The sequence below is a fragment of the Diadema antillarum genome, unplaced genomic scaffold, assembly GCF_040938485.1.
Source record: "Diadema antillarum isolate AM-2024a unplaced genomic scaffold, OU_Dant_1.0 scf00000003, whole genome shotgun sequence".
Lineage (NCBI taxonomy): Eukaryota > Metazoa > Echinodermata > Echinoidea > Diadematoida > Diadematidae > Diadema > Diadema antillarum.
Genome location: NW_027270892.1, coordinates 773,391 through 797,262, shown reverse-complemented (window position 1 = coordinate 797,262; position 23,872 = coordinate 773,391). Strand labels below are relative to the sequence as shown.

General features: G+C 38.3%; 1 protein-coding gene and 1 long non-coding RNA gene across 2 annotated transcripts in view; both read right to left on the bottom strand.

The window, feature by feature from the left end:
• The window catches only part of LOC139733877 (3'-5' exoribonuclease HELZ2-like), a 70,473-nt gene extending 61,497 nt beyond the window's left edge, over nt 1-8,976 (bottom strand). The window contains exons 1-6 of the mRNA XM_071644712.1: nt 8,794-8,976; nt 7,923-7,995; nt 6,390-6,535; nt 5,692-5,874; nt 3,592-3,890; nt 2,724-2,895 (exon numbers count right to left, since the gene is read on the bottom strand). Coding sequence (XP_071500813.1) covers nt 2,724-2,895; nt 3,592-3,890; nt 5,692-5,874; nt 6,390-6,535; nt 7,923-7,962 — 840 coding nt within the window. The 5' untranslated portion in view covers nt 7,963-7,995; nt 8,794-8,976. The remainder of the gene's footprint in view (nt 1-2,723; nt 2,896-3,591; nt 3,891-5,691; nt 5,875-6,389; nt 6,536-7,922; nt 7,996-8,793) is intronic.
• A 1,457-nt stretch (nt 8,977-10,433) lies between these two features.
• Nucleotides 10,434-23,407, bottom strand: LOC139737586 (uncharacterized). Its single transcript, XR_011711389.1, has 3 exons — nt 23,116-23,407; nt 11,881-11,974; nt 10,434-10,697 (listed from the first exon to the last, which is right to left on the bottom strand). It is a non-coding gene; the product is annotated as an uncharacterized lncRNA (long non-coding RNA).
• Between the last annotated feature and the right edge of the window lie 465 nt (nt 23,408-23,872).

The window sequence follows — 23,872 nt, the reverse complement described above, 5'->3', positions numbered from 1 at the left end:
TCTACCATCCAAGTTTGGTCACATATGGAGTTATGGATCAAAAGTTATGACCCATAATAGAAACGCGCCACAAAAACTTAACATTGGGCTCTAAAAGTTTGTTGACCCCTGCCTGTGACCTTTGACCTTGTGGTGACCATCCACTCTCCAAGGGACATCTACTATCCAAGTTTATTCACAAATGGAGTTATGGATCAATAAGTTATGACCCATAATAGAAACGCGCCATAAAAACTTAACATTGGGCTCTAAAAGTTCGTTGACCCATGCTTGTGACCTTTGACCTTGTGGTGACCATCCACTCCCCAAGGGACATCTACCATCCAAGTTTGGTCACATATGGAGTTATGGATCAAAAGTTATGACCCATAATAGAAACGTGCCATAAAAACTTAACATTGGGCTCTAAAAGTTTGTTGACCCCTGCCTGCGACCTTTGACCTTGTGGTGACCATCCACTCTCCAAGGGACATCTACCATCCAAGTTTAATCACAAATGGAGTTATGGATCAATAAGTTATGACCCATAATAGAAACGCGCCATAAAAACTTAACATCGGGCTCTAAAAGTTCGTTGACCCCTGCATGTGACCTTTGACCTTGTGGTGACCATCCACTCTCCAAGGGACATCTACCATCCAAGTTTGGTCACAAATGGAGTTATGGATCAAAAGTTATGACCCATAATAGAAATGCGCCATAAAAACTTTGGGCTCTAAAAGTTCGTTGACCCCTGCCTGTGAGCTTATATTGATCACTCTACCACAGCATCACCAATGATCCTATCACAGCCATACAATGAAATTCCAATAGCTAGCAGTGCACAACCATACACAGCTTCAGTGTCTTCGTGACATGTGCATGCAATGTGCCATGAGGAAGATTTCTCCAACGAGCCCGGTCCTGTGCCAGTCACTTCTTGCTATCAGCTCTCCAGCTAGCCTTTAAACAAGGCGACTCGCTCTGCGTGCCCCCATATAGCGCGTTTACCCCACAAACCTGTTGGCCGTCGAGTGGAGCGAGCCGCCTTTATCCACTCGTTCAGGGATGTGTACTTTTGTCGTTGTTGTTGCTTTATATTCTTTGACAAATTTGTGTACAAATTTGACGCAGAAAATACACACGGCACCAAGGCAAGCCTCGTTAATATTAAGTAACAGGCAAGCCTCGTTAATATTAAGTAGAATAAGAATAGTTACTTAATATTAACGAGGCTTGCCTTGGTGCCGTGTGTATTTTCTGCGTCAAATTTGTACGCAAATTTGTCAAAGAATATAAAGCAACAACAACGACAAAAGTACACATCCCTGAATGAGTGGATAAAGGCGGCTCGCTCCACTCGCCAGCCAACAGGTTTGTGGGGTAAACGCGCTATACGGGGGCACGCAGAGCGAGTCGCCTTGTTTAAAGGCTACTCTCCAGCGGGAGAACCATCCTCTCCCAGGTCCAAATTAATTATTGATTCTCTTGTTGGCATTTCTGTAGCTGCATGTACAGTTTTTACATGGTGGAGATGCTAACATCACACCCAACCCTCCTCCTTTACCTGGGCTTGGGATAGGCACTGACTGATTTGTTAGTTTGCAAGCCAGAATGGGGTGTACCTAAATTGTGTGTCCTAATTTTATTGTCCTAATTCCATTGTCCTCATTCTGTTGTAAAGTACATATTTCCCACATTTGACATTCATTTAGACAATGTGCTCTCACATCCATGACTACATGTATGTTTATTCAACTGCTGGTTGTTATTTAAATAACCCATATAATTTATTGTAGTAATGTCTTGCATTTTAACTACCATGACAACAGCTAGAAGCCAGCATTAACAAGCCCACAGCTTCCACAATAGCAAGCTGTGCACAAGTACACACTGCTCTATTATCTAGGTGACATACTCACGAAATATGTACCTTAATGGGATGTCCTAATTCTATTGTTAACTGCAAATTTCCCTCATTTGACATTCATTTAGATGAAAATGCTCCCCCACCTATGATTATGTTTATTCAATTACTGACTGTAAAACTATTAATGACGTCTAGCATTAATAGTAACTACCATGATGATAACAGCTAGAAACCTTGAGCGAAAATTGCTCATCCAAAGCTAATTACCGTATTCTAATGATGGTAATCTCATCAAAACAGCAAATTTCAGTAAATGGAACATACTATTTTTTGAATCATCAGTATTTGCTACCTTGCTTTGTTGGCTATGCTCAGTCTAAAAACATTTACTCCAACAGCTGACAAATGGCACACCAAAAAATGTGTAGGACACAATCATATAAACACAAACACTACTCCAAGACAAGAAAATCTGGTAACCAAAGTTGGCATAAAACTGGAGACAGTTGGTTTCAACTTGAATGGAAATGTCACACCAATACTTAACAGTGCTCTTATTTCTACAAGGTCATGATATATTACAATCATTATTTCTTCAGTACAAACAGACCATTCTGTTTGAATCACAAAGGGCATTGTCCATCTTTGCAGCAACTTCACATTTTCTGCTCTTACACAAAGTGTTGACATGTAGAGTAATCTAGGTATTTTGCAGCATTGTGTATCTTGAAGTCTGATTATAAAATATATCTTCATCAAAACTGTCAAGTCGTTGTCAGTGAAGTTCAGCTTAACAACGGATCGTATAGTTTTGGTTGGGACCTAATTTCAGGTTTCTAACAGTTTTTGATGAGACAATGAGAAACCTCTCTACCTGGCATTTGCCCTTGGTGAAGTAGGCACAGATGATTTCCTTGGCACGCTTTGGGCGAGGGCGCACAAGTCCATACACAGTACTGGAATCTGCTGAGGGACCATTTTTCTCCAGTTGACAGAGTAGTAGGTCTTTCCTACACTTGGGGCTGTGAGCTGGGTTGAGATTCAGGCTGAGGATCAATGAAAAGATACATGGCATCAAACAACATCTCAAGTACTAGTAGCTGCTTCTCCTTACTCATCCTCCTCAGTGTATTCTTCTTTGTTTTTTCATTCTTATCTCTTCTTCCTCCTCAGTTTTTCTTAATCTTTTGGAAATAGCACCACTGTTACAGAGAATACTATACTTTAACAAGCAACCATATTGTTTTGGTCCACTGAGCTGTTGATTCTTGCATGTACCTTGCTATTTCCTCTATGTTAAGCATCTCAATTTAAATTCCATCTGACTGTCATCTCTATTACACTTCCTTCCAATAAAAAAGTCATTTATAAAGATTCTTTACAAATGAGAAATTTGTAGGCTTTTAGTTTTGTTTTTCACAGATCATGGTTAAACTCATTTTGAATGCTTAAATGCTATTTGCACATTGTAATCAATTTCTAAAATGTCAAAATTACTTTCAATAAATTATTCAATGTTCTCAGCATATCTAATTGTGAAATTGTTGCAAACATCTAGACACTCACCTTTCATAATCATCCAAACTAAACTCACTGACTTCACCATTACATGCCTAAAGACAGAAACCTAACCTCTCTGAAAAAATGTATGTTAGAATTATAAAGCCTAGCTGCTTTTGCAGCATCAACTGTGCAGGTTTACACTTCAGGGGCTACAGACCAGAGCTGGACTGCTACCTCACCTGTAGGTATTGATGTCATCCTGGTTCCTTTTCAGTGTGAAGCAGGTCTTACATGCAAGGCGGAATCGGTTTTCCTCAAGCCATTTCTTGGATGCTTTGGACAGGGATTGTCCTGAATCCCCTGACTGGCCTGTACTAGCTGACTGGCCTCGCTGCTTCTGATCGTGAGATGAGGGAGGGGAAGACAGCTCTGTGTCATTTTTCATCCTCCCATTGGCATTTTGCCTTGTCCTTCTAGTTCCTGCTTTGTTGGATGACACCTCTGGACGCCCCGCCTTGCATCTCTTCTGACGAAAAGGCTAATTGCGTATAAAGACATGCACAATATCAAGTTACACTGCGAAATGATGTTCGACATCACATTTTCTTTTCACTTGACAGAAAATGCACACAAACTTATAGGCGAACAGAAATATGTACAGTTCACTCAGTTCAAAAAGGCTATAATGTTAAAAAAAAACCCTCTTGACAGTGACATAAACATTCAGGTCTCAAAATTATTGTCCATACATTTTCATATACAAATGTAATCTATTTTCGCTCATAAGAAAATTTTAATATAACTACAGCAAATTGACAGTCTCGAGGGCTTCGATCATCTTTTAACAGGAGTCCCTTGTTTTATATGTACAAACATACACATTCATGCAGACATGAACCTAAATAATGTATCCATGCACACATGCAAATATGTACACACATGCACATACATAAATACTTATGAACACTCAAAAATCTGAAAAAGTATGACCCCACCTGCAAGTACACACAAGCACACATGTGTACAAATGCAGATAGTACAATTTCTTGGGCTGATCTTGGTCCAACATGTTCTAATTTTATTCAGTCCTGCCCAAAATGTCAAACACTAAAAATATTCAGAAGGAATATTCTGATATATTGTTGCAACTATACCCTCAGAACATTGACCTCCTGTACCTCACAAATACCTATATTAAAATGCACATACATGGAACAGTTCCACTACATTTGTATATACTACTGAAATTATGAAAGATTCCATTATCCCTTTGAAATGACTTTCATTGCTTTCAGACCTTTTATTTGTTGTTGTTGTTGTTGTTCTTGTTGTTGTTGTTGTTTTTTTTTTTGGGGGGGGGGGGGGTGGGGGGAAATGGTGCCAATTTGTACAAATACATATCACCCTTGTGGTAATACCTACCAAAGGTGGGTGGAAATTTGGCCATCATTTTCAAGATGAAGGTGAAAATTGACTCCAACATGGTCCCTAAACAGGGTCCCGGGGGACATACTCATGGCACTAACTTGGCTCAATCACTTCTGGTTCTAGAGAAGACGATTTGTAAAGATTCCTTCATTTGGGGGGCTTCCCCCCACCCCTGGGGCATTTGCCTCAGGTGAATTCAAAACGAGAGACCTGCGGGTCTTGCGCTCACTGGACAACAGACAACAGATGATGCCCACCGGATGTGGGATGGTGACCGATTGCGATCACCAGGTGAGCTAAAATTATGAATATCAGCTATTTTGGGGTACTTGGGCTCCACCCTAGCCTCCCTCTAAATCAGGTAAACCACTTGGGCTCCACCCTAGCCTCCCTCTAAATCAGGTAAAACCTGTATTTTGTATAATCTATATGGTTCCCTCCCCCATGATGATTCCTGCCAAGATTGGTCGATACCCAGCCACCTGTTTTCAAAGAGGATGGAAATATACAAAATTATGAAAATGAGCTAATTTTGGGTATCTAGGCCCAAACCTAGGTGTTACCCAGGGCATCATCACTATTTGTATGTTTGTATGTTTATAAACTAAAATACTGCTGCCATCATAAGTGATTCTTGCCAAGTTTAGGCAAAATCTAGCCCCTGGTTTTCAAGAAGAAGATGAAAATGTGAAAAAGTTTATGCACTGTGGATGACGGATGACAGACAAATTAACATTTAGCTCAGGTGAGCTACACGTGTAAAACTGAAAAACTTAATGTACAGTGCACATGGCACTTTGGACAGTGAACAATCCCGATGACTCTCTTGAGCCACTTGGCTTGGATAAGCTGTAAAAATCCATTCACAGAGCCACTTCTGCCTTATCAGCTTAAGTGAAAGATTGACTTACCTGCCTCTCCCTTGCCATCATCTTGATATGTTCTTGGGGAATCCAATCCATGTCAATGGCATGAGACTTTGTGGGAGCATTTCCACTTAAGACTGCCATGAATGCACTTTGCCACAACTCAGCATCTAGCACCTGCCTCAACTGGACGGCATTCCAAACGCTGAAATGTGGAAGCACAATTTGCTGAGGGGGAAACAATAAATTAACATGTAGTCAAGATACCATGGCCAGAAAGTCTGACATCAACGCATGATAGATTATACCTTGTTTTTCACAGAGGAGTTGTCCACTGCATACCATATCAGGGCAATTACAGTACCACCTGGCTAAATACTGGTTAGTGGTAAGGTTAGAGTAAAGATTATAGGGTTAGGTTTAGGATTAGGAGTTTGGGTTAGGGTTAGAATTAGGTTCAGGATTACAATTACAATTAGGGCCAGGGGAAGGGTCCGAGGTAATTGCCCAGGAGGTAATTGCCCTAGACCCCTGCATACATATACACCATGTTCATGGTATACATTTCCTGAAATGTGAGTACCGGTAGTTACTGCACTTCTGGGGCAGAGTGGATTTCATTATGTGTTAGTCAGTTTACATACACACACAGTACAGACCAGCCTATACACAGTAAGAAGGGCATGTAGTTAAAAAGGATTTGAGATCTCAAACAATCAATTTTATATTAAGTTTCATATTACCATTTGTATTGGAGCCAGTTTCAGAAGTTGCTGGTGACATTCTCTCAGCTTGGCTGCCACCCTCTCAGAAGGAGATTTACTCAGGATTGACCGTTTGAATTCAATGACAAGTGCAAGAGGTGGCCTCTCCTTGGATTCCCATGACACTGAATAGACAAAAAAAAAGAAAGAAAAAAAGCACACACTGTTAACAATGATTGACTCACCTAGATTTTCCTAGGTCTAAGGACTTTATGACTGGAATTAATATTTGAGCTGCCAGAGGGCAGAAATTTGATCTTTACTTCTTCTCTCCTTTTTGTAAACTTCCATCACTTTCTTTTATGTGTCTTCCTCTCTTCTCCCCTTCCTCTCCTCTTCTTTTTCTCCCTTTTCATATTCTCTCCTCTTCTTTTCCCCTTTTTCATATTCTCTCCTCTTCTTTTCTCCCTTTTCATATTCTCTCCTCTTCTTTTCTCCCTTTTCATATTCTCTCCTCTTCTTTTCTCCCTTTTCATATTCTCTCCTCTTCTTTTCCCCCTTTTCATATTCTCTCCTCCCTTTCCAACTCTTCTGGCCTTGACAGGTTACTACCTGGTATACAATTGTCAGTTTACAAAGGCTTGCATTGGACATATGATAAGAAAGTTGAGGCATTTGAAGTTATATGAAATAGTGATATTAGTAAAATTCGGTCGCAATCATATAAAGTGATGACGTCCTTGCCTCAAAACTCTATTATCAGTTTGTACATGAGATATAAAATTAGTCTTACTATGGAGTATCAATTCCCCTCCTTGTATAATTTGTCAGACCTAAATCTTTCAAATGCTAGAAAAAATATTGTAAACAATAAAAATTTTTCATCTAAAAATATGCAACTACAATAGAAAATTTGATGAAAATTTAGGTGCAAGCAAACGGTGTCACCATCACCTTATTTGCATTTGTATTTCATGAAAACATAAGAAGCCTTTATAGTTCTTTAATCTTACAGAAACTTTCTACATTTCTGTTTTCTTGAATATTTGATAAACTATAGAGTGGACTGTCACTTTAAGCGGGGGGGGGGGGGATACAGTATTACATCACTTCTTTTTGGCGGTAAGAAGTGTCATTTCTTGTCCTCTTTACATACATATACTTGTCTTTCCTTTTTTTTTCATTTTCATTTTAGCAAGGCTTTTATGGGCAGGAAAAATGTGGCCTGATCTAGTCTTTGGAGTGAATAATCTAAGCATTTGAATCCCTAACCAGATTCATTTGTTGCAACTGATTGACAAATTGCCCTACCATCAACGTAAGTAATGAGGAGATTGTTAGTTCAAATCTAGACCAAGTATGTACATGTATGTAGGCTTATGATTCTTTATCATGGCTACTACTAAAACAATGAATGATTTTTGCTTATTTATGTCAATGTAGGGCAATTCATCAATCAGCTGCAATACAAACAACTTGATACAAAAATTCATTGATTTGAAGATTTATTTGTATCAATGCACAGCACACTTACTAATTTTACCTACAAAACAATTTCAGTACAGGACTCACCATTTTGCAAGCTGCGATTTGCATTTTCCAGGAAGAGCATGGCTTCATCTGGCAATTGTCTGTGTTTATCAGCCTAAAGGAAGACATTTAAAACAAACAAGGGGCCTCAGAACAATGAATTTTTTTTTTTCATCAAAACTGAACTAGTCAGATTGCTACTATTTAATATTCTGCAAGTATTTGCAGCTTTCATTGTCAGCTGTGCTTTACAGAGTTTTTTTTTTCTCTTATATTTTTAGCTCAGATTGAGATTGACTGATGTTTCATTTCCCATCTGAGAAGATGGTTTGGTAGCCCATATTCAGCTGCACTATCTGGTCTTCCATGGGTATTCCATGGGGTCCAGCTGGAAGTGAGGCAGACCACTTCACCACTAGGGGATGATTACACACAACATTGCTTTAGTTAGACTTGGGAATCAAACCCGGGTCCTTTGGATCTGGAGGCAGATGCCCTACTGACTGAAGTAAATCACCACCCTAAAATCCTTATGTTCTTCAAATCTTTTTTATTCTTTTTATTTTCAACTGTGTTGAGTGTACATAATATTTTTGAAATGATCAGACGGGACTTTACTTATCTATCATCTTATGTCTGCATCAAGGCATGTTTAACTTGCACAGATTTTGAAAACATTAGAGGAAAATGCAATATGATGGGTAGAGAAGTTGATAGTCCCACAGGGTTTCATACATATAACCAAATTGAGATCTATCAAAAATTATAATAATAATTACAACATTCCATAAATAATCCTCTTTGCCACTAGAAAGCAGGTTGAGTGTCACTCATGTGGTTTATCCTTGTGGTAGCAGAAAAACAAGGAGAGAAAGGAAAAAATATTGGCTGTAGAGCCACTGTGAAGACTTACCAAACCTATACAAGAGTTTGTATGTCTGATAAATGTCTTGTCTCTCTGCCTTTGAGGTAAATGGCTGCCATGTTGCAAGACTCTATATAAACCCAGTGACTGAGCCAGAAGATTCTGTACATCCCCTCCTTTTACACCACGGCTCAGAGCAGCATCTGCTTCTTCCTGCAGATCGATTATGAAGTCACGGATCCATGTCTGCAAAAAGAGCAAGTGAGCGAAAGTCAGAGGAAGTAAAGTGAAGATTTCTGAGCAGTTCAAAGGGAGGCCTGTGAAGCAATGACATCATCCCTTCTGCATATTTACTGCACATGAACTTAGCCACGTTTTAAATGTGTATTTGTGACATCACTGATTGGTGAAAACATGAGAAAACATTCTGTCAATAACTGTTTCTATTTAATATATATATATCAACCTGCAGTTTCTTGAATTAGCTGGGTAAACATCCCTGACATAATGGATGTCAACACCTCGTTTTATGTCATTTTGATTTGACTTGGTTTGTCATGTCTCTTCTCATATTAGGAAGCCTTAGATTTGCTGCGCGGATGTTTGAGATGACGCTTGAGCTGTACGTTTTCCTCTTCCCTGTGTCGTGCTGAAAAGTAGATTAGATTACACTGAGATGCAACGCGTAAAAAATGATATGGCACCCCAATATGATCGATGCATGAAGTAGCTCTCTACGTTGTGAACTGAGCGGACGTAAAAATAGCACAGAATGCATAGTGAAAACTCAGATGCACAAGCTATAAATAGATCGACTTTGATACGCAATTCTGTGCATGCTCAGACCAGGTTTTTTCCCCTCTGAATGTCCCCATCACAAAAATCTAAAGCTCTCTTTTACTTCAATCTCAACAACTATAATCTACTACTTCGAAAAACATAATTCCAGGGTGACATCTAAAGAGGTCGACAGGGTTGTCTACCACATTACTTGGAATGTTTGATTTCCCACCATTTCAGAACATACACACAAACTCTTGGCATACACAAACACACACACACACAAACAAACAAAAAACAAACAAGAGACACTCGGGTCTAGCAATCACTCAAGATCGAAGCACAGCTCACCTTCATAGCACTCAACTTGAGACAAAAGATTTCAGAAATCTTGAGATTTGGGGGTTGCTGCAGGCCCCTTGAGCAACATCTTCCAAACCTTAGCTATTTGGGCCTCACCCTATGGACCCAAGGAGGGCACAACCAAGATTTTTACAAGCTCAAATTTCCTTCTCAAGTGATTCCCAGGTTTGGTCAAAATCCAGTCACAAGGTGTCAAGAAGATGAAAATGTCAAAAATTATCAACATTAGCTAATTTGACACACTTGGGCCCTGCCCTAGAAGAACCCCAGTGGGGTAAAACTATATAGTCAAATCCTTCCTGTGAAGTTAGATCAAAATTAATCCATTGAGGATGAGTTCCCAGTATACTCGGGCAAGTGTTTTGATGGGAAGTGTGTGCTGTAGCAAAATCAGCCCAACCTCAATGGGTTAAGCACCAGTTTTCAAGAATATGAAAATGTAAATAAAAAAATGAAAGAAAAAAAAATATATATATATCTAAAAAAGAATTTCCCTTGCCATGCATTAGAATTGTATCCCCTTGCCATGCATTGGAATTGTATCCCCTGGGTCATTGCAAATATTTGTCATATAGCATTACCTCTCAAAAGTTTTTTCCATATAGTCCCACCCTCTCATGCACAATAATTTCCTTTCTTTCCACCATTACAAATGGCCTGTACAGATTTTTTTTACCTGTTTCATTGTTTATCATAATGCATGAAGTATGCCCACAATACAGAAATTCATTCAGAACAACATAATTAGAGATATATCTACCTCTGATTGGGAATCATGACGAGTCTTCCATTCTTTGATGACTGAGGAACTGCAAGGACAAATATGAAAGTGTCACTACGATAGAATTACAGGTAGCATTTGCATGTATCAAAGGCACTGATTTGATGAGTCTGACACTGTAAAAGTATAAATCTTCCAAGGATTATCATTTTTTGCACTAAATCAAGTGAGTTAAAATTGTGTCTGCTAACTCTGCTACATGTGATACATTACAGTGCACTCCCGTTATAATGAAATGCTCGGGACCGGCAGTTTTCTTTCATTATAACAAAATTTTGTTATAACCGAACAAATACAATATATAACGAAAATAAGGAATAATTGATAAACCACGTACATATTCTATTTGCTGAATACTCATCATACGCTGGAAAGCTATGTGAAATGTGATGGGATAACTGTATTACAATAATAAACGCAAGTTCCCCTCAGAAACTGTGCGTGACACAAGGAGCGAATACACAGTGGTGTGAAGCGTTCACCCATGCAGAGACGCTATAAATGCTTGTTCCGCTACATATTTTCGAAAGCAATTTCCATTTCGTTATAACGGAGCACATTTCTTTTGTTTTTCTTTGTCTGTGGCGCTCGGAAAAGACTTCGTTATAACGGAAATTTTGCCATAACCGTGTTCGTTATAAGCGAATTTTGTACCATAGACTTTAATGGTGATAATTTTGAGACCAGAAGATTTACTTTGTTATAACAAAATTTCGTTATAACTGTGTTCGTTGTAACAGGAGTGCACTGTACAAACGGTAGAGACTCAAGAGAAAAAATGTTACAAAATAAATGTTTTGCATACTGGTACTCTCCTTACGATGATCACATTGCCTGAAATACAAAAAGAAAAATCCTGCCATGTTGAATTCAAAATTTAAGTACATTCCTTTGCTTTTTGGGAAAATCTTGCCATTACACACCGATGCAATAGTCATGGCTGTAAAAATTACATCTGAATGAGGTATTCAGACAGAAGTGACTTTTGCTGTCTTGAGTTGTGATCTATATCACTTGAAAAGTGATTAATCACTAATACAACTTTCACGTAAATTAGGATCCACAATCTAATGCTACAGAAGAAAATGACGCAGGACAATCTGGTTTGGTTATCCCGCAAAATATGCATGAATGTTGCTGCCATGATCTTGTAAATCACTTTGCAATAGGTATACACAATGCATGAAATATTACTTTACATTTGTACTTACACTTCATTAAAACCTTGTACCACTCTGAAATGTCTAGCATTTTCCTCGGAAATGTTCGCATGCTGCTCCATGCTTGTAGTCTTTCAGCCCACACCTATTGTTAATGTGAAAAAACAAGAAAAGGAGAAATATACTATATCAAATGAACAAAGAGAAATTAGAAGGGGGAAAGACATCAGGGGAGAGGGGGAAAAGAGTATTGAATGCAAAGCATGCAGGGAAACTAGAAATGTCGCTATGACGACTGGTATGCCTCCGCCATAATGCATGATTCTCCTAATAGGTCTATAGTACATGTGGACAATGTGTGATTACATTTTCACAAAATTGGCAAAATATTAAAATGACATGTTTGTCACAAATGTATCGAATGTTCACCTTCCTTGACCTATGTTTAATTGGATGAATAGGTGAGCATGTATTTGGGGATTTAAGAACTTTAACTTCGACTTTGACCCTTTCATAAGTTTGTCAAGGTATAAATTGTATGGAGAAAAAGTGCAATTTCTGTATTGAAAAGTAAATTGTTATCATTTTCATCTGGCCTTTGATTCATAAGAGAATCAATGTCAGGCAGAACATACATAAATATGTACTAAGTTTAAAGATAACTTGAGCCACTTCCGAGATATGGAGAAAGAAGTAAGTTCAGCACTTTCACTTGATCTTTGACCTTTTGACCTTTGACCTTCTTGGCAAAAAAAAAGAAAATCCCAGAGAATCTCTAGTGGGTTATTCATGCATACATCAAGTTTTTAAAAAAATAATCCTGCTGGCATTGCATAAATATAATGAAAATAGTAAAATTTTGAAGTATTGCCCTTGACCTTTGACCCCTGACCTTTGACCACATGAACCCAAAATTCCCTAGATAACCACTGCCAGTCAGTACATGCATATTGTTCCATAAAGATACCTTGAACAATTTCCAAGATACAGAGAAAAAAGTGCAATGTTAACATTTTACTTGACCTTTTGACCTTTGACCTTTTGACCTCATGACCCCAAACTTTCACCAGAGAATCTTAATTGGGTAATACATGTATACACTAAGTTTCAAGAAAATATCTTCAGGCATTGCATAGATATGAGGGGAAAAGTGAAATTTTAAGCATTTGACCTTGACCTTTTGACCTTTGACCTAGAGCATGTGCACCCAAAAGTTGATAGGCACAACTTCACCTCCTAATACACATACGTGCCAAGTTTCATTAGGATACCTCAAAAGGTTTTGATAGTTACCCTGTCCACAAAATTCATTACGGACGGACGGACGGACGGACGGACGGACGGACGGACGGACAACCCGAAAACATAAAGCCTCCGGCACCACTTCGTGGCGGAGGCATAAAAAATAAAGACAGCAAAATCAAATGAGTGTACACTATTTTGAAAACAGACATTAGCCATCTACGGTTACAGGTCATATATTTTGCATTTTGCGCAGGAGATCATTTTATCAAGTACATGAATATCATATCGGCATGCCTCCATTCCTCACAATTTTTATTTTCGACACTTTTAGCACATTTCCTTATTTACGCCATCAATACTGCACCGTTTTACTTAGGAATTTCGATATGAAGCTGAGCTGCAAAGGCCAATAATAATATGCCTTGAACGAATTCCCATTTGAATGCACTCGTGTTCATTTTTAAAGCGATTTCCGTCACGCTGTCGCTGGCATCAGATTTCGACACCCAGCATCATTTTTCGACACAATCATGCAGCGCACATCACACATAAATCACATGGCGCATACAGTACGCGTACACTGCATTGTGGATCGATGCAAACCAGCATTCATATCAGTGCAAGAACTTGTTGTTTCCTCTGTAACCGTGTCTTAATATGGGAATGTCGAAATCTGGTGCCACATTCTCAAATTTTAAGCCAACTCTTTCTACAAGTTTGTTCATTTATCACGAATTCAACCATGAAATTACTAAAGACGATTATGAAATCAAACATCAGGATTTGGCAAACAAACTGATACTAAACTAAAGTAAGATAACCGGCATGGGTGAATACTGAATTTCATTTTACGGCGATGTATACAAAATGTGTCATATTGTTTTGAACCCCTAATTTGCCTAAAAATGGCTGACATCAACATTTCTGCTGACACTGTGTTGCTTTTCTCCTAAGTATTCTACCGTCGGATTATGATGACAAGTGACAAACGGTGTTTCCATAAGACTATAAATGTGATTGATAACTTGGTTGATTGTTGAAGTCAGACGTTTGTATTGAGTATAAAATTTGATAAGAATTATCTGCTGGGTGTCGAAATCTGGGTCCTGTCGAAAACTGGTGCACTAACGGTATACTAACAACAGGGTAGCCCCGGAGACCCCGCCGCGTTAGGGCTGGTCGCAGTTAACTAACAGGGTAACAGTGTTGCTCACCATTTCTTGGTTCTGACCTGAAGGCCGTGATTGTTTCAGTAATTTGCCGGGCCATTTGCAAATTAATGAAGTGACGAGCCATGATGATGGAAACGCAGCTGAACAATTTGACCATTTGAGTGACGACGCGACCGCGGATCGGATCATAATGATCATCAAGAACCCAAGGAATTCCGGAGTCAGGTACCTGTCTCGCTGGGCGCTGGCCGGCCGGTTGGTGCTCGATCTGATATAACTGCTGCTGCTTGCGCTTCGGTCCATGATCGTACCCAATCAAAATTTTGGGGTGCATACGTAGCCTAGAAGCTGCGCTGCGCTGCCGCTCCACTCTGTTGCAGCAGACGACAATACGCGCACGATACTTCTTGAGACTTTGCACCCCTGGGCCTTGCTTTTTTTTTTTTTTTTTTTTTTTTTTTTGTTGTTCCTTTTTTTGCCTCCGCCACGAAGTGTCGCCGCAGGATCTCACATCGTCACATAATGTACCCCTGTAAGCTATAATCATAGTCCTTAATTCGGACTGATTATGTTTATAATAAATCCCCATAGAGATATATACTAAGAACAAACATCTCTATGTAAATCCCCTATCACACGCCACTTTTGTACTCTGTTTTTACAAAAAAATACCCTCCCACACACTCCCCCGTCCGCGCGCTGGAGGGGGTATCCCCCCCCCCCCCACGCACACACACACACACACACACTCGCCGAGGATCTCACATCCGGCCCGTCGAGGTTTTGCACCCCCCCCCCCGCCCCCCCCCCCAAAAAAAAAAAAAAAAAAAAGAAGAAGAAGTGTTCCGTCAGATCGCGCTTGCACATGCTTTAACACTATCTCCCCCATATCTAGGTATATTAAGCCCTATGCAATCCCTGAAGGTATATTTTCTTGAAACTTAGTGCATACATGAACTACCAACCACAGATTCTCCAGAGAGAGTTTTGGGTCGTGAGGTCAAAGGTCAAATGTCCAATGAAAATGTTAAAATTTCACTTCTCCAAATCTCACAAATTATGGTTCAATGTATCTTCATTGAACTTAGACTGGCAGTGATTATCTTCAAGGGGTCCAAGTGGGTCAAAGGAACAGGTCATGGGGTCAAAGTTCAGGGTCAACTCCGCAAAATTTCACTATTCCCCTCTTATCTATATGCAATACCCTCAGGATTTTTCTGGAAACTTAGTGTATGCATGTATTACCCTACAGAGGTTCCCTTGGAAGTTTTTGCCGGAAAGTCAAAGGTCAAGTGAAAAGACTAAATTTCACTTCATTCTTAAACTTATGAAAGGGTTAAAGATCAAGTAAAAATCCCCTGGTGATCCCCAAATCCCCAAATACCTGCACTCTTATAAATAATATAGCCGTACATCATATCAAACCTAGTTCAAGGGAAGTAAACATTCAACACATTTGACACATTTGACACACCAATTGTCATTTTATTGTCAATTATGTGAAACTCATCACACATTGTCAAGACATTGTACTTTAGACCTCTATTGGAGAACCATGTATTATGGCATACCAGTCGCCATAGCGACATCTTCTTCTTCTTCTGATTAAGTCTGCCTCCTTCAATAGACTGAAGATTCTTGCAGACTGGTGCTATTTACATTATAATACAATTTATTTACAGATATTTACAAGCACATAGAAAATTTGACGAAAATACTAGCCACTGTGATCAACCGCTAGACGGTTTCGAAATGATTCCTCAGATGGCGCTGAAACAATTTCTGACGACAGGGAATTCCAGTTCCTTACAGTTCTTGGGAAGAACGAATGGCGATGCGATTCAGTTCTCGAATATGGTACCTGATAGGAGTGTGGTTGCGAGGCTCTCGTTAACTGAGTAGCCTGTTTGATGATATAGTCCTGCATGTGCTGAAAGAGGAGTGAGATTATTGTGTATTTTGTACATCATTTTATTAGCCTGTCATTTTCTCTGCGCTGTTCCAGAGTGGTCTAATAAGTTCTTGTAGCATTTTGGTGACACTCGAGGTGTTATGGTAGCGATTTAAAGTGAATCGCGCAGCTCTTCTCTGGACCACTTCCACTTGGTGGATTATGTTCTTGGTAGATGGGTCCCAAACTGTGGAAGCATACTCAACAATTGGTCGAACCAACGTTTTGTAAGCTGTGGCTTAACATCAGAAGATTTTATGCGAAGATTGCGTTTTAGAAATGCAAGCACGTTATTGGCTTTATTGACAGTATTGTTGATGTGTTGGGTCCACTTTAAATCAGAAGTGATGCAATGGTTACACCCAAGTACTTCACGGATTCGACAGATTCAAGAGGGGCGTTATTTAGATGATACACGTGTTGCACCTTGACATTTCTAGTTTGTTTTGTTTTTTAGTTCGAGCAGTCCGCGAACTGATCGTTGTTCTCATCGCTCACTCATCGGAAGCAAAGTTTGTTGCTTCGGGCTATCCACCGAAGTGTAGCGGATCGCAGTCTGTTGAATCTGACTTAATTGGTAGGTGACTACTAGTATATCAGGTGATATAGTACTATAGTATTCCCTCATCGGATTACCCCCCCCCCCCCACACACACACACACACACAACACTGACCCGATACTCGACCATTACAACTCGGATCCATCGGACTGCGATTCGATACTCTTCGGTGGCTAGTCGGAAGCGATAAACTTTGCTTCTGCAACTGACCAATGGGAGAAAATGTCTGCGGAATGGGGGTACAAAAATGTATTACAAAGCATGAAAGAGTGATAGTTTACACTAACGATAGGACTAGGAGGACTTCTGGGGAGCCAAGAGGACCTCCTCCGGAAAAACAGAACAAAACAAAACAAACGATGATCAAGCGTATAGTACTAGTATCGCATGCCCTTTCCCGATTTTTCAGGAAAAAGGGGTATGATGTAGGGCTCAGTTCGGGGGAAAATCCCGAAAATCATTGAAATTTATAGGAGCTCTTTTTGTATTTCCCCCGAAATACCCCTGAAAGGGGATATCTTCTAGTCCTGAAAAAGGGTTCGGAGAATGGGGTTGATTTCAAACACCCTCCCCCCCCCCAAAAAAAAAAAAAAAAATACAACGACAGAAAATCTAAAATGAGGGTAGGCCTAGCTAGTGCGGCTCCTTGGTGTTTGCCCCGATTCTCCCACACGTATAGTGCAACGTGATATTGCTGAGTTGGCCTTCTTTTCGCAAGACACCGCGTGTACTGCATCCTTATACGACGTGCACACTCGACTTTGCTAGCTTCCTTGAAAACATAGGGGTACTTACATTATGGTTGTCAGTTTATGGTTGCCATGGTAACCAGCAATATCGGACATAGCTGCTGTCAGCAATGTTAAGATTCGTGTCACAGCTTACGTAATATAGGGCCTACGGTCAGATGACAAAGAAGCGTTTACGATTTATATACTTTGAAGGATAATGCGAGCAATTAAAATTAGCAAATAATAAATGTACATTTATCAGATACGTTTCTAATTGTGTGTACATAATGATGTATAAGTAGACCTACATATTGGCAACTTTTCCACGGGAACAACAAATCATGGAGCTGAATTCTTGTCGATACCGTGACAATTGCCATTACAGCAAGAGTTGCTATATCATATAATTTTTTTTTAATGAAATGGGGCCCTGAACGTTCTACACAGTGCGAACTGGTTATATACAATAATATATAGGTGATTCTGGTAAATATTTTACATTTACCCGAATTACGTTTATGATTATGATGAACCATGCAGTAACTCAAAGACTTGTAGAGGGCCATTCAACAGATCCAGTCCTGAGCCTGAGGAGTTCAATGTAATGTACCCATGGGTTGGTCAATTATGCAATCTGGATTACGCTTCTGTTTTCGGTGATGATTGAGCTTACAATACAATATAATACAATACAATACAATACAGTATGGGTATACATAGCGCTCTTACAATGAGTGAACAGCTTAGACGTGAAGGCTTTAACTGATGTCGCCTCTACAGCTTTCGCGTAAGGATATACATTCCAATTGAATTCACTGCTTTCTGGCTGAAAGAGTTTAACCTCTTATGTTATAGCGCGACACCTTCCTTTATACAACTTCAACTTATTATGACTGCGTGTATAGATGATCACGGATAACAAAGAGAACAGCTGGATCAAAATCTTCCATATCATGCAAAAATCTTGAAGACTTGAATCATAATAATCTGCACGCTCATGTCTATAATCTAGGGATGGGATTCCCAAAGACTCGAGTCTCTCAGATTACCCGAAAGCTATCGATGCAGTATACGGTGTACAAGATGCTATAGAAGTAAATACTGGTATGTTAAAGTATGCAACACTCTGAGTGGGAATTCCCTTCGGAAATAATAATGTGTTTCATACTTGTTTAACACTTCCTTACAGTATCATGTGCGTGTATATGAATAAACCCTGCGAGTAAATTCATACACTGTACAGTTGCATGTTTTGTAGATTATTGTGTGTGGCCAGGTATTCTGCGTTAGCTTTTTTTTTATGATGACATGCACTTTATAGACAATGGGTCAGGATATGTGGAAGGGTCTGGGCCTTACAAGTGTCTATAGAGAAGTTGAAGATGATTACAGAATATTCAAGAATGGTTGAAGGAACCTATATAAGTTACATTTACAATTTATACGAAACAGGCATATCGAGTACCTCCAATCATTTTGCTCAGGGAGTAAGGCCACTAAATTCTGGCTCTGAAGCGACTCGTTGGTTAGTCCTAGTTGGTTATAAACCTGCTAACCTGTTACATTTTGTGGAGATATAAAGGCCTGGAGAAATGATCTCTTCATTCTGGAGCATTCAAATTACCTTTAACCTCATTCTAACTAACTCTTTTCAATTGAAATTCGTAAAACAAGCACCATTTCGTTATTCGTCCATTCAATTTAGAATGGCGTGGTCACGTGATCACGCATATAAATTATGCTGCGCTCGTTCATTCGAATTCATTTTTGGGCATCTTATTTAACGTCTTTTGCAGTCAGTTAAGCACACACAAATTTTATGCTTTGGTCCTTTCTTTATTTTTTCAACATATATAGCTTTTGCACTATCAGCATCATTACATTTCATATTTTCGTATTCATTTTAGAGATTTGGGCAACAGTTTTATTTTTCTGTAAGAAGATGAAGTTAATCTGTTAAGTATTGGTACATGTAGGCCTATAATGACAGAACAACAAACTCGAGATAGGGTAATAAATATGATACTTTCACTGCTTAACAGTGTGTGGATGAAACAAAAGATCACATAGAAAATCACGTTTAAATGTTCTCACCTTTATCTAAAAAGAAATATCATGACGTTAATTTGAATGAAAATGTTTAGAATTTGACTGCCCATTCGCGAAATTGAATGACTCAACTAATAACCTTTTCGGCGAGTGGTGGCGAATTTGAATGATCATGGGGTACCAGAGAATTTGAATGCCCTTTTTACGAATTCTAAAGCCTCGTGTGCAAATTTCATTTATCAAAATGCTTAATAAAAAACGCAAAAGCTGCAATTTTGAAAGACAGACCGTGCGATAACGAGGGGTTTTGCTCAGTTGAATGAATCTTCTATCAAATGACTGACAAAAGTGCGAAATTGGCCGGGAAAACCTATATTAACAAACCGCCTGAAAATTAATTTATTGTTTTTGTGCGATCGTTCTCCGTGTGATATTAGTCCTACGTAGCAGTACACGTACATGTGTATAGTGCTATAATATATATATATATATATATATATATATATATATATATATATACATGCATGTGCTGGATTAGTTTGAAATTCCCCTCGTTTTTCTCTGCGTGCGTTATATTGGTTTCCTGTAATGCAAAGAAGTATACAAAATTTAAAATTCTGTTGATGGTACATCAGAGCTATTCATGGTACAGCACCAGTGTGCATATACAGGAACTTGTGGAGTTAAAATCATCATTTCAAACATAACTATCTCCGAAGTTCACAGAATCAAACGCTATTGAATTCTCCATTAGGGAAATCAAAAGCTACTCTTGGTGACAGGGCGTCTGTGTATGCTGCGCCGAAATTATGGAATAATCTCCCACTTTGTAATCTCCCTTGTTTGAAAGGCAAGTATAGCTACAGTTAATGTTTAAGACCAGGATAACAACCCATCTTTTGAACAATGCATTCTTATGTTTGAATTATGTCGTGATTATTTAGTTTGTAATGCGCAATCGTATAGCTGCACAATATAAATGCTATGTTCTTTATTATATATATATATATATATATATTCATACATTACATATTATAAATAAGATATACTGTTGATTGATTGATTGATTGATATATAGGCCTATATTTACACACGCGCACACCATGGTGTGTCCGGTTTTCGTGATAAAAGTGACATGATTATTTATTTCAACTTTTAAACTGCTCTTACAGGAGCTAGATATAGTGATATAATAGGAGTGCAAAAGAATCATTGAAATGTTCACTCAGTTTTCATAATACTTAAAGAGTCATTAGGGTATATCTATTTCACCTTTGTCGCTTTTACAATAAATAGCAAGACAGCTAATTTCGAGAATTTCTATTAAGCAGCTTGGAAGAATATACGAATATAGCCCAAGTGCTAATCTCAGCATTATGTGCATCCTCGCCGTATCATAAGTTCAACTTTCCGTGACTGGTCACTATAAGCTGAAGCATGATTATGAGTACCAGTGTAATTGCCTGATGCGACAGATCAGCGTTAAGTTTACCCTGGGTTTTTTTTTCTATTTTGTTTTGTTTTGTTGGTTGTTTTTTTATGTGCATGATATGTTTCATTTTCTGCGTACTGAACACAAAGATTTTTTTTTTTGTTTCAAACAATATTTTATTTCGATTCCATCATCCATCGTTGATTACAATTCAACATTTGGTTGTTTTGCTTGCTGCGTGACATTTCAAACATATATGAAAATATTACAAAATAATTCTTATGACTGTCATTGTGTCAATTTCTGATTATTCTACTATACAATACACAGTAACTGCTTCACAAATATAGTCATCCCCACAATAATTATAAGATCAATTTTTGATAATGGGTCAGCAAAACCATATGTATGTACAATACGCAATACAAAATATACCCATTAACTGCGTCCGTATACTCGTCACAGCAGTAATTATTAGATAATGAAATCAAATATTGTTAAGGGGTCAACAAAAAGCCTACATACCTATGTATCAGGGGTCAACCAAAAACCTACATACCTACGTACACACATACATACAAAAGCTTTACAAATCTACACGATCAATGTCTGTACATAATCCATACCTATAAAACATTACCCCTTCATCGCTCACCCGTATAACCTCATCCAACACAGATACACACGCATATTTGCACACACACACACACAAAAAGAAAAAAACACCGAACCTGTACAACGTTCACCAAACAATCAAAAAAAAAAAAAGCACACAAAGGTAGCAATAGATGTGGAGTAAGAATCACCGTGTCATTAATTGATTCCATTTCCTGCTGTGCAAGGCCAGCATACCTCGTTTCATTGCTAATTTCCTTTCTTCTTCTTGACTTTCTAACATTCTTTCTTTAATTTCTCTTATCAATGGGGGCCTGTTCTTTTCCTTCGAAAATATAAATATCATCCATTTTATCAATAATATCAAATGGTTTATGAGTTGCCCTTTTCCAATATCCTGCGTTTTAATACCTACATGAACAGATTGCCAATCTAACTTTTGCATCTGGGGTAAAACAAAAACTTCACTACACAATTTCCAAATCTGATTGACTTTCCTACAATAAAAAAAAAAACAAATGTTCATAAGTCTCAACCTCAGAGTAACAAAATGTACATTGGTTATCTCCTGCAAAACCAAAAGAAAATAACTTAGCTTTGGTATATATTAAACCATACAACATTTTATATTGAAATTGACTTAACTTACAATCAAGAGTAGACTTCCGAGGCCTTAGAAAAATCGATCTAGTATCTATGTCCTCGAAATTATATAAACCAACTAAATTATTATATATATGCTGATGATGTTTCAATTCCATTCCTCATCAATGCTTTATAAATAAGTTTTGATGTTATATCATGTATAATGATATATTTTGTTCTGCAAATAAAATTCAATTTTCAATTGAGTATCCTCCATATTCATTTCTCGTTTTAATGTACCCTTCCACGATGACGGTAAAGCTAAAAATATTTCAGACATTTTTCCAATCATTTCTTCACTAAATCCTAATCTTAAAAACTCCCTTCTCCCTTTAAATTCCCCATTTACATCTACCAAATGATGAACTTTATATGCATTCCTAAGAAATAACTCTTTATCAAATATTGTATATCCATCAATCAAAATAAATTTATCATTAAAAATTACCTCATTTCTTTTTGAATCCTCTTTCAGAATCAAACTTCTACTTCCCATCCAAACCTGCAACATATTATAAAATTCAGGTAAAATTAACCTCAACAACCGTAAAATCGCCTTACTATAAAAAGTCAAAATACCTCCCACCGATTTAGTGGAAAACTTGAAATATAACTTCCACTTCATACTATGATCCCCTAAAATCAAACGCTTAATCCACATAATTCTTTGTGCTTTAACAAACACTCGAAAATTAATGAACTTTAGTCCTCCCCTATCATAATCTAAATACAAAATATTCCTTTTTATTTTATCTCTTCCCCTCCAAATGGTTGAAAGGATCAATCGATTTGATATTTGTGATCTGATATGAGAATACCACCTTGTCAGGAACCGAAATCAGACAAGCGATATAAAATGCAATAGTGTGATCACAATATACTTACTCGATTATCGAAAAGCCATGATTCGAAGAAAATTTTCTCAGTAGCAGCGTTGATGAGCAAATTCACTGAAGTCTGAAAGTCTGAAAACGCTGATCATCGATAGTAAGCGAGCGGGGAAAGAACCTGACAGGCGATCGTTTCATGTCCTGCCATGTTCTTATATCGCCGACGAACACATCTCTGCAACTCTGATGTCAGCTCACTGCCAATTTATATTCAGAACCGAACGCTGATTGCGCAATCAGTCAGATAACAATGGGGACCCGACGAAGGGTTGCAGTGTACCTACATCATACGCTCCGACGTGAGGTAACAATTCCTTTATGTCACTACCCACGTCATGATTAATGGTTTTTTTTTCTGTCTATGATACTATTCATAACATCTCACATCGCAGATACAATGGGGCCAACAATATCGCCATGCATGCTATATTAGAGCCTGTAACGTTCACTTATTAAAGCCACTGTCCACCATTGGGAGCGGTGATTTTTTTTTTTAAGTTCGAGCTATATTTTGATGCATATGTATAGTTCAGTGCATGACAAAACATCCTATGTCATATGAAAAATTCGAAATAAAGCCACAAATATAAGGAGATACACTAATTTTCTCAATAGTAGACGGTTTATTCTATGGAAACGATTTTATAATAAAAACTATTGTTCACACTTGTACATCTAACGATACTTAACATTGCTTATAATGATTATTGCTTTTACCACGCCTTCACATCTTTTTTTTTTTTTTAGCAGAA